The 16,785-nt window shown below is 44.6% G+C and overlaps 1 protein-coding gene across 6 annotated transcripts in view; it reads right to left on the bottom strand.

Moving 5' to 3' along the window:
- LOC146855326 (uncharacterized) overlaps positions 1-16,785 on the bottom strand; it is a 915,814-nt gene that overhangs the window by 746,823 nt on the left and 152,206 nt on the right. For 5 of the 6 annotated variants that reach the window (XR_014981308.1, XM_085653035.1, XM_085653037.1 and 2 more), the window contains 2 exons: positions 14,175-14,259; positions 23-194 (listed from right to left, as the gene is read on the bottom strand). Coding sequence is in view for 5 of the 6 variants with exons in the window: in XM_085653035.1 (XP_085509161.1) it covers positions 23-194; positions 14,175-14,259 (257 nt within the window). In the remaining variant the exon portion in view is untranslated. The remainder of the gene's footprint in view (positions 1-22; positions 195-14,174; positions 14,260-16,785) is intronic. The other variant, XM_085653038.1, reaches the window with a different exon arrangement.

The raw sequence follows: 16,785 nt of genomic DNA, 5'->3' as shown, positions 1-16,785 counted from the left end.
AAAATCAGAATAATATACTCACTTATTTGGAACCCATATTCTGACAGTCTTGTCTCTTGAAGCGGAGGCCACAAGTTGCCCCGTAGGTGCAAAGTGTACACTCGTCACCCCTTCTTTATGACCCACAAATCTAAATGCTTTGGACAGTGGCTTGAAGTTCCAAATCATAAGAAATGAATCCAAGGAAGACGTGGCTACAAGAAAAACAATTGTTAAAACAGGCTCAGATGTAAACTCATATCAATCAAAAGATGTATAGCTAGAGTACTCATCATATTGTCATGTGACAAGTAATAATAACAGAATTATTTGTAACCATGATTTCTGTAGAGATAAAAAAACAAATTGTTTCAATAATTTGTTTCCATGGTAACAATATTGAAATGGAGTTTCTGTACCTCTTCAATACAAAGCTAACTAAGCAAATTACTTCTTCTTCAACCACATGTCGGCAAAGATATGGGAGGCTAATTAGCCCCCAGATAGAGGGTGTAGGAATTCAACTCCCCACACTTGAAGATTGGAAGATGGAGAGCTGTCCCAGGACTTTTTATTTTTAATACTCCTTTTGCCTTTGACCAAAGCATGAAAGTTTAAGGGCAAGGTGGTACTGGTCATTTTAAAAGATAGACAAACACATAAAGATGCATAAAACACAAGAGTGACCCTGCCAGTGCAAGCCAAGGGGATATTCTATGCATATCAAAAATGCAGTGCTTAATGTGCTATTTGTTGCATGTGGTAGGCACTGACACACATTTTTGTGATCATGACTTATTATTCCACACCAGACTTTGATCAAGAGCAAGACAAAGGAAGGAGGGGGTGGAGTAAGAAAGAAAACGAACACCAGAGTGAGAAAGGGATGGGAAGTGCAGGGCTGTGGAAAAATAGTTCAGCATTAGAAAGAATATTAGGCAACCTTACTATTCAGCAACACCAGCAGAGAGATCTTAAGAAAACCTTTTTGCCCCAGTATTTACGTTTTCACAAACTAAGCACTGCAACAAGGCGAGCTGAGCCTAATGTCCCCAGATGTGTGCAATGTGACTTGGTGGAGACAACGTCTACTGCGAGTCAGAATTGGTGTGGTAGACACAGAAATCATGGCATCAGTCCAGCACCCAGCATAACTGAACCTATTTCTTTAGGGGAAGGGGAAGCTGTTGGCACTGAAAGCACTGCTGCATGACTAAATGAAGAAAACCTTAAGAAGCTGGGCAGCTGTTGTGATGAAAATTTCCAATATATTTTCAAAAACCAGAGGCCACGAACCTGTTTCCTAAAATTCCCACGTTTGGTCTGGCCCAATAAAGTGGTCAGTCCACATTTGAAAACAGTATTGTTGAGGTATCGCATTGTTTCTAGAAAGAGGGAAAATCACTCTTTTCCTTCCTCTTCTGCTTCCCTCTGCCCCAAAGTACTATACTTGATCTGTAGCCCTATCTCCTACTTTAAGTTATGGATGTCTTTGTTTAGATTATAAATGTACATGGGGTGTGTGAGAAATTGGATTATTATCTGGGGAGAGTGACTATCCATCTCAAAGAATAATCACAACCCTTGTCAAAGTGAACCTTCAAAGTCACTAAATTAACCTGAGCTCAATCCACTAGTAGCTTTGGCACCGAGCGGACAGGCTTAATTTAGGGCAATGTGTAAAGTATTTATGTAGAACCAAACCAGTAATAAAGTCAAAATACAAACCAATAAAAATCCCAAACCAAATAAAAACTGTAATAAACAAAATGACAAAAATCCAATAAGGGGAACTGAAGATATGACTTTTTAAAGTTAAGCAGAAATAATGCCAAAAAGCACAAAGCGGAGGCAGGGCGAAGATGGCAGTGAGATAGTACACGCCTGCCACTCCTCCGCCCCAGCCTGCACGAAACCGAGTGGATAACCCCTGCAAAAATCCATTACGTGTACCGCATAGGTGGTATACATTACCATGCATGCCACGATCGCCAACTAGACCGCAAGCTCATGCCAGGAGACAGCCCATGAGCCGCCCTGGAATTAACCATGAGGATTGGTAAAGATGGCGGATGGCATATGAGTCAAAATCAGCCTACCACGTTATGTAAACATTCCAATCTACAAATTATACAGAATTGTTGATTTAGTTCTAGGTTTACAAATCATTCATTCGCATTAAGGGTCGTTAAGTTACTCCAGCCAAAACAGTCCTGAGGCCGGTCTCATGTACTAAGAAAAGTTGCGACCGTATCATCGATGATCCTGTCACTTCTTGTATACAGACTGTCTTCTGAATCCTCTGCCATGAATTTACCTGCTCTATGCAGTACATTGATGCCTCAGAAAAGAGTAGACTTATCATACATTTGTTCATGGTTTACAGTATCTGCGGTTCATTGATGCCAGACGCGATTAACATATGATGCTTTGCATGTTCTCTACCCCATGTTTTGTATTTAATCAAGATCTACAATGTAAAACACATTTTCAGGCAAATGCATTTCATGTACGCCTGCTCTTTCTGGATAAGTTCCAACTTTGGAATTGCACCGCATGATTGAATCTAAGTATCATCTTTTGGTCAATTGTAGCACCTATTTAGTTAATACTTTCTTGGTAAGTGATCCCATTGTTGGCCATTTACCTTGAGCGCTTGTCCCTGTTTAATTGGGCCCGTTAATACGGCACCACATTAGGCCTAGGATACCACACAAAGCTGGAGGCCCCAGACACAAAAGGGGCGACTCTCAGTGCCACGACCTCCCTCACCACAAACAATGTGGCTACTTACATGAGGAACCAACATGATTGGGTGCGTGGCCTGCCATCCCAATAGGTCTCCACCCTGCGACTGGCATAGACTGAGGGGATGGCATCCCCATAAGGCGAAATATTTATCCTGGGCCTCTTAGTGATGAGCACTGGCACAGCGTTGTTTGGGTGCCCAGCTCAACTGCACAGCGATAGCCACCCCAGATTACATTCTACACTGATAGACTATTGTCATTGCCATGGCATATGCAGAAGGGAGGAAAGACTAACATTAAAGAAATACTGACCAAGCCACAATCCTCCAAGCAAGACACGACGACACAGGCCTTGCCCTGGCGATAACTTGTGCACTGACCATCCAACACCCACAGACGAGGACCCATTGACACACGCCTTAATGGAGGAAGTCTTCCGTGGCCTGAGAGATGACTTCACCACTTTAAAAGAGGAACTTAGAACGGAGATTCACTCACAGGACGATTGAGAGAGAGGCGATACGGTGGACACGCTGGAGGTGGAGGGACAGAGTGATACGAGAGGGGAACAAACCGATTTCCTAGACAAGAAACCCCCCCACCCTAAAAGAATGCTTGAAAGACCTACAGGCACACCTCAAAGACAACAAAAACCACTCCTTTAGGCAGAACATAAGGATCAATGGTGCCCCTAAGCAGACAGATTTACATGAAGAGACACTTCAAACAGATACTTCCAAGCCTGGGCGAGGGAGACATTGTCTGGGATCGAAAATGCAGAGTTGCTGCCCGCCCCACTCGGTCAAATTGGAACCGTAACATTCTGACCTGTCTTCACAGCTTCCGACAAAAAGAGAGCATATTGGAGGAAGCCTTTAAGGGCATAAACTAGCATTATATCAAGATTTTTCACCACTCATATTGCAGAAAAGAGGCGAATTTCATCCAGTTACTGACTTTTAGCAAAAGGAAGACATCCGCATAAACGGGGCCACCCATTTCAACTGATCGTCACATGGGATGGTACGCTCTACCAGCAGAAATCAGTACAGGAAACCTGCTGCATATTGGGTGTGGATAATACTCAGGGAACCGCGGCTATGGCAGCGCACTCTGTGCGATGACACCCGAACGTTCACAGAGGGCGGCACAATGTGAAAAGGTGCAATCTACAAAGAATCTTACAAAACCCTCATTGAAGCTGAACGGCGGGCGGTGCTCAACAAAGTAAATCAGTCTGAGAACCAACTAGAGAACTGATGGGCGCCCTACCCGGTGAATATTATGAGTCTGAAAAAGAGGGGTGGTCCACGGGTCTAGCTCCAAGCTTCTCATTGGAAGACCATATATTTGCCGTAGCATCTATCTATGCCCCCACCACCAATCAGAACAGTTACTAAAGATGGCGACCATGCACACTCTACAGTTGCCAGATCGAGAGTGGGAGGCCACAACTTAGATATCAGCAATTAAATGCATAGATCTACACAGAGTGACCGGCAGATTATACACACTATTCCACAGCCCATAAAACCTATTCCAGATTTGATCACTTTCTAGGCATCTCTGCTATACTGTACTAGCTAGAGGAGATTGACCATCATCGCTGCCCGCAAACACCCTGATCTGGACAACTCTAAACATGAATCCTTCGTCAGGGCAACTCAGCACATGGTGCCTGCGAGACACTATCCTTGCAGGGGAGCAGTACAGATCCATCACAGGCACTGATATGTCCCAATACCTCAAGGAAAATGACACATAGGGGATCACTTCACACACACACTATGGGAAGCTCTGAAGGTCACTATCTGTGGAGAACTTCTATCCTTAGCTGCGTCCACCAATAAAGACACGAAAACCAAGTGCACAATACGGGAGGAACAATTTGGGATCCTGGAAGGGGAGCATAAAACAAGGGGGCCTCCAAGACTGGGCGGACTCTCCAAGCCTAAGTGGCCAAGCTATAGATCCTGGACGCTGACCACATGGAATACTCTTTCCTCGGACGAAAACAGCAATATTATAAGGGGGGAATAAGGCAGACAGACTTTTGGCATGTAAACTACGGGCACCTACCTCTGTGACTTATATACATTTAAAATGATGAGGAGCTGGCCCTGCTCGCCACAAAAAGAAAGCTCAAACAGACATTTTTTGATTGCTACAAGTCCTTAAATGGAGACCCAGAATCCAGGATTACCGGCAGAGATGCTGCTGAACTCTAGATCTGCACCACACCTCCCGGCATACCAAGTCTTAGCCCTGGGAAAACCTATAGGGGTGGATGAGGTAGTTGCAGCTATTCCGAGACTGAAACTCCAAAAATCCCCAGGCTCGGATTGCTAGTCAGCCATGTTCTATAAAACCTTTTGCAGAGCAGAGATCGTGGTCTTAGCGACACTATTTAACAGGGGTAGTTACTGAAACCATGAATGAAGGTAGTCATTATTATCCTGACGAATCCCTGGAAGGACCCCTAACTTTGCTCCTCTTACAACCCACTCTCTTTATTGAATATTTATGCTAAACGTCTGATGGCATACTAGCCCATCAACTGGGTGAATACATGCAATCCCTGGTCGCCCCAGATAAGTCTGGTTTTATACCAGGCCGTATATGTGCAAGCAACATCAAGCAAATTCCCCACCTGGTGGATAAGGTCAACAGAACGGGTAAGGGAGCAGTCTTATTATCAGTTGATGCGGAAAAAGCATTTTACTGTGTCCACTGGCCCTTTTTAAAAGAGCAGTGATGAACAGAATGGGGTTAGACCCAAAATTCATCACCAGAGACTTCAGTGGCTACAAAACACCCCGGGCACGACTTAAATGAATGGCTCACTGACCTCCCCAATATAGATCAAGTGGGGATCAGGCAGGGCTTCCAACTTCCCCCTCCTCTATGCAATATATATGGAACCCCAGGCAAACATACTCATACAGAATATGGAGGCCAAGGGGCTAACCCTCACACAACTGGAGCATAAGCTATGCCTCTATACTGATGACATCCTGCTCACCTTGTCCGACCTGTAGGTCTCCTTAACGACAGCATTGTCCAAACATTCAGTGCCTAAGTAAAGTCTCTGGCTTTAAAATATATACCCACAAACCCAGTTACTGTGACTGTCCCTGCCAACACAACAGAGGCTGCAATTCCGTCTCCCACTATTCTGGGCAACAGGCAGTCTATGCTTTCTAGTTATACATATTACCCCCACTGCTCATAAAATGTTCAAAGATAATTACAATCGTCTAAACCACCAGTTGAAATCTGACTTTAGCTCATCTATTCTGTTACTTCTCCCCCAACGCACACTACAGAGTATTCAGCAACTTTTCAATAATTTCATATGGGCAGTGAAGCACCCTAGACTGGCAACCTGACAAATGTACCGACCAATAGCTGAGGGTGGACTGGGAGTACCCCATATCACCAATTCGTATTACGCATCCCAGCTCCACTACATTTTAAATGTTAGAATAGCACAAGATAGAAAATGAAAAACACTGGTTCTTCATGGACCAATCAATAGTGGGTATGCACATCTGGAAACCTCTGTGGTTACCCAAAAAATGCAGACCTTGGGGACTGGACTCCTCTCCAATCACCGGAGCAACAATAGCAGCTTGGGACAGGGGAGCAGTATTCAGAGGTTTAGAGACTATCTCTTTGCCCCTAATTCCTAAGACTCCCCAGCATATGTTATCCTGTGGGTTGAGGATGGTCTCTCCTTACCACTTCAATCCACAAGAGGCGAACTAATGTAAATTTTACTATGTGCGGCCAAGGAGGTGATTTTGGGGGACTGAGGCACCACCACTATACCACATCACACTCAGTGACTGTGCAAAATATGGGACTTGATGGACATGGACAACATTTTCATAATACTCAAATACAAGGGGGATGAATTTTCAAGGCATTGGAAGCCTTGCCTAAACTTTCTCTTGTCAGAATTCAGGGAACTAACCTGCCCCGCTACCTATGGGTTATTATGTGTGATCGCACTGGGAGACAGGGACATCAGTCACCACCAACACACTCATTAACACCAGCTATGGGATATCACCGGAGCGTAGTTACCTCAGAGATCAGACAGATGGTGGCGACTTGTTGGGGAAGGGAGGGAGAAAGGGGACATTGGAGTTGGTTTCATACTTTTTTTGATGTTGTGTTTCTCTGGTTCTTTTTTTAAACTTACCTTCCGGCCAGGTGATTGAAGGCTGTATGATGTGTACTGATGTTCCAATGAAACAAAATAAAACAAAATTGACACTTAAAAGCACAAAGTACTAATGACTGTCATACGTCAAGTAGACCTAGGTGCAATCTGAGGTGGATTTCAATGCAGCATGGGTCAGATACACCAACCAGGTTCCTACTTGTCAAAGATTTTACCTTCCAACTTAGGGCCTGAATTATACCTTGGCGGACGGGTTACTCCGTCACAACGGTGACGGATATCCTGTCCATTGAAATATAAATCCCATAAGATATAATGGGATTTATATTTCGGCGGATGGGATATCCGTCCCTGTTGTGACAGAGTACCCCGCCCACCAAGATATAAATTAGGCACTTAGGGCCATATGTAGGTAGAACGTGTTTTGCGATTCTCTGATTGCAATTTTTAGGGAATCGCAATTAGAGAATTGCAAAACGGAATGTAGGTAGGATTAGCAAATAATTTTGCGAATCCTACATATTCCTTAATTGCGAATTGCAAATTGCAATTCGCAATTAAGGAATACCTCCCCATTCATTCCTATGGGCCTAGAGACCCATAGGAATGAATGGGAAGACATTCTCAATTTGCGATTCTCAATTACAGAATCGCAAATTGAGAATGCAATTTCAAGTGTGCCAGGGTGTCAAAAGGACACCCTGTTGCACCCCTGAAATGAGCATGGGTGCACATGTGGCACACATACATGCCCTAAGGACATGTGTGTGCACCACATGCCACTTTGAAAAATGCAAAAATATGCATTTTTGAAAGAAATCGCAAATTACCACCAACCTGTAGTTGGTGGTAATTTGCGATTCCTTAAGGCCAAATTGCACTTTTTTGGTGCTTCTTACATTGCATTTAAGGAATCGCAAAATTTGCGATTCCTTAAATGCAATTGCAAAATAAGGAATCGCAAATTTAGCGATTATTTTGCACGCAGATTTGCCTTCCTACATACCACTTAGCAAAATTGTGATCGCAAACGCCGAAATTCGGCGAATTTCTGGGTTTGCGATCGCAATTTTGCTTTCTACATATGGCCCCAAGTCCTCTAAGTCCCAATCCACCATAGGAACACACCTCTAAAGATCCCCAGGAATTTAGGGGAAGCACTTAGAGACTCACTGGGTGTCAGGCAGAGGCAAACAGCTGGATCAAGTACAGGTTCAGTTGCCCTTCCTCAGCTAGCTACTTCCAGGAAAAGGCCTCTTGTAGCTTGTTTTATCCCTGTAGCTGGAACAGGAGGTCAGTCTAATAATCCATGGAGTCCCCTTCTTCGCCCTGGGTACAAGTGGGAGCAAGGCCATCCTTCAGGGCTCCTTTCTATTCACAAACAGCAGGTCCAGTCCTCTTCTGGTCTTTCCCAATGCTAGGAAGTGTTCTTACATGGATGCCTGGAGGTATCCCATTTATACTTGGCACAAGCGATTGGATGGGAATGACTCCTGGGCACACCCATACCAATGAGATAAAAGTTCCAGGAAGGAATTCTACCAACCTTGGCAAATGTCTCTAGCCACACTAAACTAGGGCTCATGGGCCTGGAGGGTGCATGTGGAGAGTGTACTATGATAATCCTTGTGTCCTCCCCTTCTAATACTAAAATCCAGTTTACTGAATGCACTATCTCTACATTAAACACAGAGAAGATATCTGGTATGACTAAAGCAGAGTCCTTCAGAGGTCAGAGCCTGGTCCACATGAAGATGGCCGTGTCCTAGAAAGGTACAGGCCTCCCATCCGGCAAAATATATTTAATGGGATGCCATGAGCTTCTATAGCGACCGGTTGTTGGCGCTTTCTCTCCCTGACCTCCCTTTACCCACTTAACGAGCGCAGACCCTGGCCTACCTTCCTCATACTCCCGGAGAGTCCTCTGCCCGGGTCCTAACAGCATGGCCCTACTGGATTGCAACCATTGTTTCCCACGGTTCCTTGACAATGGCTATCACTCAAGTTCTCCCACCCAGCAGATGGACCAGGAGGTGCTGGTGCTGCCGTGCCACTGGTCCCGCCGCCAGCCGCCTTTGCAACTGCCTGAGTGTGTGGCCGCCTCACGGCTGGACATCCCAGAGGTGCTGCCGAGATGCTCGTACTCCAGCAAGCTGCCTCCGGGGAATATTAGAATACTCTCTGTGGACAGACTTCTGGGCTCCGGTGACCCCCCCCTTCTCCACCAGGTACTGGCCTGCCCCCTGGAGGCACCTCCATAGCCTGGTTCTCTGCAATGTCTGCAGACCAGACACAGCACGAATCTGGGGACGCCATTTTGACTTAGGCTGCCCTTCCACCTCGGATGTTGGCCATAATGGGGCCAGGCCAGCTCACGGCCCAGACATTGCTGCTCACCCCTGACTCTCTCACTTGGCAGCCCTCTTGGGGTCAGGCAGGCCTTACCTGTTTGCCATACTGCCTATTCAAGCCCCCTTGCCAATAGAAGAAACGGTTTTCTCACCTTTCATACCTCCTGAATTCCGAAGCTCTGGACATCGACTAAAAGACTTGGACACACTAAGTCCACTGGCCTCCATATCTTGGACTTTTAAAGACTACTGCATGTCAGGGGCCTTGACCCTCTCTCGCTCCAAGCCTTTATCCAATGTCTAAGAAGAAGAATTCCTGCCAACTCACATTTTTGAAGATGTCAAGGGGGCTGTCCCTAACCTGATGGCTGCCTCCCTACCAGGAACAATGGAGCCATCCTCCCTCGATGCCCTGACAAAGGAACTTAAGGACATTAAATCCACCTTGGGGGTCGCTTGATTGCTTATCTTAGGAATCAATGGCAGAACTTGAATCTTTAAACTCAGAGATGTCTACACTTCATCCGCGCCTCGGCAACACAGAACACCGGCTTACAGACCTGGAACAACCACAAACTGCTGGAACAGACTGGGGCTTGGGACTGGTACACCTCCAGAAAAGAATCAAAGATCTTGAGGACTGCAGCTGACACAATAACATCATACTTACAGCTTACCAGAATCAGAAGATGGGGGGGAATCTAAGCCATTTTGGGGATTCCTTCGGCCCCTGCCTCCTGGGGATCACCTTCCAACCCCAGCTCAACATACAGCACGCACATAGGGTTCAACGTTGTCTGAACACCCCTTCTTCCCAACCAAGACCAATCATAGATTATGTTTTGCACCATAACCATGTTCATCTTATTTTCCATACAACAGACACACCTGTCGTCAGCAGAGTCCGCTAGGCTACAACAATATTGAGTGGGTCAGGTCCTTTTGGTGTCTAGAGATGCTCCAGACCCAGAAGCCCTGGCCAACGCTGCTGTGTCTAATCAGAAACTAGAGTGATAATCACGATCCATAAAAACTTGCCGGCCCAGATAACTTGCATGTAGGTGGACCCATACGGTTGCTACATCCTCGCCACACTTTCTATACACAACCATCTACTCACTGTAGGCTCAGTATATGCTCCCAACCTTGCTAAAGCCTCCTTCTTTGCTGGCTTACTCAGATCACTGGCGGATAACTGATCTTCGATGGTGACCCTGGGTGGTGACTGGAATATAGCCATTGAACCAGTCTTATTACAGGAAGCAAACCTCAATATTTCATTGACAGTTGTTTGCACCTGCATGCCTAGCGCTCCCATGATATCCTCTCCCACAAGTCGTTCATATTATCAACCCTTTTTGTTTTCACAGCCATTTCTTTCCCTCTATACGCCTGCCCTTTGGGGATGGATCCTTCCCTCCTTTCTTTAACCTTGTGTCTTTATTCCTCTATACCTTTCTTATCATTTTCAGAAGTTCATCAAACCTGCCTGTATCTTTTGCATTAAAATGTTTTCTTCGCCTTTCAAATTTTATATCTCTACAGCAGATCTAATAACATTAATATTTCAAACCGTAGTTGTCCTTTTTCTTTTACTGTCAAAATTAATTCATAATACATCAAGTTCATGAGTCGAAACATTAACCTTGGGTCCTCTCTTCTCACACCAACCTTGCTTCTCTCTTTGCTCCACCAATTCACAAAGATAGAGTATTAAAGGAAGGGACACACCAAATTTCAGCCCTAGCAAGAACAGGTACACAGTGCTATTTATAAAGGCACATGCCCAATGGAAAACATGGATGAAAAAAGCATTGAGTCCGCTTTGATGATGATGTGATTGAAGTATGGTAGGGAAACAAATGACATACGCCATTGTCGTACAGGAAGAGGAAAGGCAACTACTACAGACCAAGACAAAGTATAGGGAGGGGAAACTGACTCATTTAGTCCCCTGGCTCCAAAGACAAGCGTAACAATAGGGTCCAATCCCTGGCTGCCCCCTACATCAGCAATCAGAGACCCACTCATGGTGGCACTGGACAGTGTTGGAAAAAAATCAATTACCCATTTAGATGGAAAGCTTGATAAATTGATTGTGTGGGTGAGATGGCTAGATGGAAAAGATCTCGATGCACCAAATTGGGGGTTGTTAGACCTGTCAGCCTTAGGGTGGCATTACCCCAAGCGTTTTGCCTTACTCCTTCATATGTTTTGCTGATCATATTTTTGTTGGCCTTAGGACTCTGTGCACTTTACCACTGCTACCAATGCTAAAGTGCATGTGCTTACTCCCTTACACATAGTAACATTGGCTTACACCCAACTGCCACATTTTATTTACTGGTTAGTCCCTAGTAAAGTGGTACTATGTGTGCCCAGGGCCTGTAAATTAAATGCTACTACTGGGCCTGCAGCATTGCTTGTGCTGCCAACTTAAGAAGCCGTCTAAACATGTTTCAGGCCTGCCATTGCAGCCTGTATGTGCTGTTTTAAACTGCTATTTAGACCTGGCAAAATAAAAATGTTACCAGACTTAAACCTTCCTTTTTAATACACACAAGTCTTCCCTAGTGTAGGCCCTAAACAGTCCATAGGGCAGGGTGCAGTATACTTAAAAAATGGAACATGTAGTTTTAACTTTCACATGTCATGGTAGTGAACAACTCGTACATTTGCTTTTTACTTCTGCAAGGCCTACATTGCTCATAGGTTAACATTGGTTACATTATTACATTTAATAAGAGTTAACTTTCAATTGGGAGCAAGTTGGAAAGGCCAAGTTAATTGTCAAGAATTCTAATTTGAAACCCTCGAACAGCTACCAGACTGTGAGACAAAGGGGGAAGAGATGTTGTCAGGATGGGCCATCTCTGACTTGATGAGGGGAAGGAGCTCCACCTACTACACTTGCACATCACAAAGGCTCTGCCCAGCATACTCAGAAAGGGTTTGACACTAGCCTTTTGGGCCCCTAGACCAGCTGGGGCCCGGGCAGGAGGGCATGCAATTCCAAACACCTCTAGGGATGGAAATCTCCAGAACCTTGTCCTACTTCAAAGCCGGCACTAAGCATAAATATTGGACCCTCAGACTACTTTAGTATGCCATCTTGACCCGTGGAAGACTCAGAAGGACTGGTATGCTGCTCTGCTCCACTAAGGAATACTGCTCCGCTGCACTAAGGAATGCTACTCTGCTGTCCTGCTATTCAACTGCCTAAGTGAAAAGGGCTAGACCTGCATCTTAAACCCAGGACCACCAAAGTGAATCCAAGGGCTAATTGGCTGGCCTCTTGATCATAGCCTCAGGGACAGAAAAGGCTTCAACCACCTTGAACAGAGCACCTGGTCTCTTCCTGCTGTGCGTCTTGCCCTGCAGGTTATGCCAACCCAGTCCTGGACCCGTGGAAGTGGGCTTGAAGGTGCGCTGCCAGTCCAGCTGTGGTCAAAGCAGAACCTTACATCGCAGCACCGCATCAAAACTGCAGCTACGCGAGGTCTCTTTGACGCAGGACCTTGCATCACAGTCATGGCACTTCTAAGAACCGCCACTGTGCGACACATCCTAGACCCAGGACCTCACATCATAGCCCCGCACTTTCCCAGTAGTGCCGCTGCACAATGCATCCTTGATGCAGGACCTCACATCGCAGTGCGCAGCCCATTGGAAACACCGCTGCACAATGAATCATCCATGGTGGATCTCGCAACGCTCTGCAACTCGGATTTCAGGGACTTTGTTCAGTGGGCCTAATTCGGGCCCTGTATCCGGCCCGTGCTCCACCGTGGTCGACCTGATCTTTGCCCTGGTCCAGCCAACCTGATAACCACAGTTGGCACTGTGCGCTTCTAGGCACTCTTTCCACTTAAATCTTTGAAATGGCATATCTCTGGATTTTATTTTCGTTTGGGTCTAAAATAATTTATTACATTTTACTATAATTTTCTAAATTAGTGTGGGATTTTTCTTATGTTGTGTTTTTACTTCATTACTGTTTGAAGTGCTGCATAAATACTTTACACATTGCCTCTAAGTCAAGCCTGATTGTTTTGTGGCAAGCTACCAGAGGGTTGAGCACAGGTTAATTTGGGGTTTGCTTGAGTTTCATCCTGAAATTAATTGTGGTTGATGCTCGAGGAAGGTTTCGCCCCTCTAAACCAGCAACCCAATTTTTCTACAGAGGTGATGGGTCAAAACTTGCTATTGTGACTACAAAATGTTCATGGGTATTTAGCAAAACAAAACCTTCTCACACAGGATGGGGGTGCTGGAAATCTGCCATTCCAAAATAAGATCAGAGTGTTGGGATTCATGATAGATGCTGAAGGAGAGGACCGGACATTCTTTAGTGACTCCATGACATACTTGTTAATAGTCCCAATATGTAGAAAAAAGCCACAGGCTCAAATCCCTCAGTAGTCCTACCAAAAAGTAAGGTAGAGGAGCTTGCCTGTAATACTTTGGGAGTCTTGTGATTATGGCTGACTTTTCTATTGTCAGAATTAATACTTTCTATTTCCTGAAATTACGGTCTTACTTCTAATAAAGTGCATTGTGACTGATGATGGTTGCTGCTCTTACTCTCATTTTGCTGTACTCTTGGTGAGGATAAGCTAGCACTTCTAATGAAGAGGGAAATCTACTATAAGATATTCAGAGTTGTACTGCACAGACAACTTTATGAGCTGTGTACCACTGGGTTAACAAAGTCCCATTTTACCTTCCTGTAACAAGAGAATATGCCCCAGGAGAACGGGCTTCCCCAGGGTGTGTGTTGCAAGTAATTTGAGACCAGCTGGGGAGTGTTTGTGGTGCAACTACAAAGAAGGACACTGTCTGTACAAAGCAGACTTCAATGTGACTTACTAAGCTAAGAACAATGGCTATTTACAAAGGACTTACCAAGCTGTTGTGTGTCTGGATTAAAGTCAACACTGGTAACTGCATCTTTGTGACCTTTAAAATGGCGCTGCAATGCAGGATCTTCCTATAAATTAAGATGTTTAGAATTAAACTACAGTTTCAAAATGCAAACTAATACTATACTATTCACAGTAGAGAAGGTAATTAAGAATACAAAATAGCCAGCATATTGCAATAAGTCAAATTGACATGTAGAGGTATGCTTAAGACGATCTATTATCCTCTACAATGGGATGTATCTACATTGTGTAATATTAGCATTTAAAATCTTTAAGGATATTGTTTGACTTAATGATTGAATATGAGCTTCGTGAACTTTACTGCAGAGTTTTCCATGAGGCATAGTTTCCAGCTCAATTGGTTATGCCTCTCAAAAGGCAATTTAGTTGTCAAACTATTTATTAAATATTTATTTCATTTAGTAACAAGCAATGGCAAAGACAATTGGTCTCGCCTATGCAAGATTTACCGGCTTTATAAGTGTCAAAAGTCGGCCAAAACTGGCTGCATCATAACGTTTTTTTTTTTTTTTTTTTACTTTGTACCATGCTGCACAGGAGCCGCTGGGCAACATGGCAAAAAACTGACATAGCCAGACAGCTCTAAAATGTGGCTTTGTCGATGTTTTTAAGCTATGTAGTACTGCAGGACAGCTGCCGTGTAGTGCGGTTAAAAAGTAAAAAAAAACAACAACAAAAAAAGAACCATATAGTGCAGGAAGGGTTGACTGAGTCTTAAAAAAATATATATACTTTCAGCCACACTGCATAGTAGTCGCAGTGATGTACAGTTTATAGTGTCAACTATATAGAATTACACTAAAGATGCACTAGGAGAGAAGCACTAGGAGAGAAGCAGAAAAGAAAAACAAAGGGGGCAAGAAACTAGATCTTGAAAGAGATCCAGCACAGAACACAACTGTGAACATATTAGCAGATTAATAATCGCCTCGAGAACATACCATGAAGATAGGGTTCAGTGACCCAGAAATAGCTCAGATTGATCTCCCTGATAAAGAGGTTTGTGGTAAATGAAGATACAGAGTAGCCAGTAGTAAGGTGAAACAGGATTAGGTTTATTCACGAGGTAGGAGTCTCAGGATACAGGTAAAGGTGGTAATAAGGAAGCCCCTCCAGGAACAGCATCCTTGCTGCTCAGCCCACACACTCAACTGATACTCTATCAAACCACGCACACACCAGCATTCTAATTACATCAGTCACTCTGGTTGAGCAGCAGGGGACATAACACTAAGGAAAGAATGCATGGCAAAGTTGAAGATACCACACACCTGCCTTCTGTATGGAAAAAATTGAAAATAGAAATCAAAGTAAGACAGTAACACACAACATCAATAAAGATAAGAAAGAAGCAAGAGTGTACAAATTCTATCACGCAATACATAAAAGATAAAAGGGCCAGAGAAGATAATAATCATACAAGGATAAGACTAACACATACGAACATAACTCTGGAGAAAACCCCACACTCTCCACCCTCCACAGACGATAAAATATGGAGGCACAACAAAACTTACACCTCATAATAGAGTTGTAGACTCTGAAGCATGGTACAAGGGTGTAATGCATGTGCCCCAACGGGTGCCATACACCTGCCTCACAATAAAGTGCAAAACATATGCCCCTGCGGGTGCAACACATTTGCCCCAAAGCAAAAGGTTTGGGCACAAAGTAAATGCCCTATCACTAACAACAGTAAGCAGTTGTAAAGTATGTATTTGCTTGGGTTGTGGTAAATGAAGATGTAGAGTAGCCAGTAGTAAGGTGAAACAGGATTAGGTTTATTCACAAGGTAGGAGCCTCAGGATACAGGTAAAGGTAGTAATAGGAAGCCCCACCAGGAACAGCATTCCTGCTGCTCAGCCCACGCACTCAACTGACACTCTATCAAACCACGCACACACCAGCATTCTAATTACATCACAGTCACTCTGGCTGAGCAGCAGGGGACATAACACTGAGGAAAGAATGCATGACAAAGATGACGATACCACAAAGTGCTTAGGCCACAGTAACAGAAAAAAATGCAGTCAAAAAAGCATTGATAAGCCACGCGGAATGGGGGGCGGGGAGTGAGAGGGGGAATAAGTGACACAAAAAAATAAATAGTACAGCACAATCAGCATCTCACCTATACTGGGCTGGATGTATATTTTTTCCTGCCTCATCTCGAGAACCTCCAACAGCTGCAACTCGAGCGATCCCGAAATGGTGTCGGATCTTGGTGTTAAGGGTTCACTTGGATCCAGTCTCAAGAGAGTTTAGGCAGGCCTTTCAGCATCAATATCGGCTCTAAAGTTGGCTGTTCGATGTCTCAGGCCATCGTCGAGATGCGTGGCTCAGCACCCTTAGGTGAGGTTTTGCTCAACATCAAAGAAGGATATCAGGGGTCAAGCAGTGTCTGGTGGCGGATCGCGACCCTGATGTTAGTAACCTTTCAGGGTATACTCGAGCTAGATGCCAGATTTCCATGGGAGGGGCGCACTGCCTCAGTCTGGAGATGATTATGAGGTTGAGTTGGCTGACAATGTTACATCTGCAACAGCACAGGGGTGCTAGGGTAGTTGGTC

The sequence above is a fragment of the Triturus cristatus genome, chromosome 4_1 (assembly GCF_964204655.1).
Source record: "Triturus cristatus chromosome 4_1, aTriCri1.1, whole genome shotgun sequence".
Lineage (NCBI taxonomy): Eukaryota > Metazoa > Chordata > Amphibia > Caudata > Salamandridae > Triturus > Triturus cristatus.
Note: the sequence above shows the minus strand (reverse complement) of the source record. Positions and strands in the feature narration are given on the sequence as shown.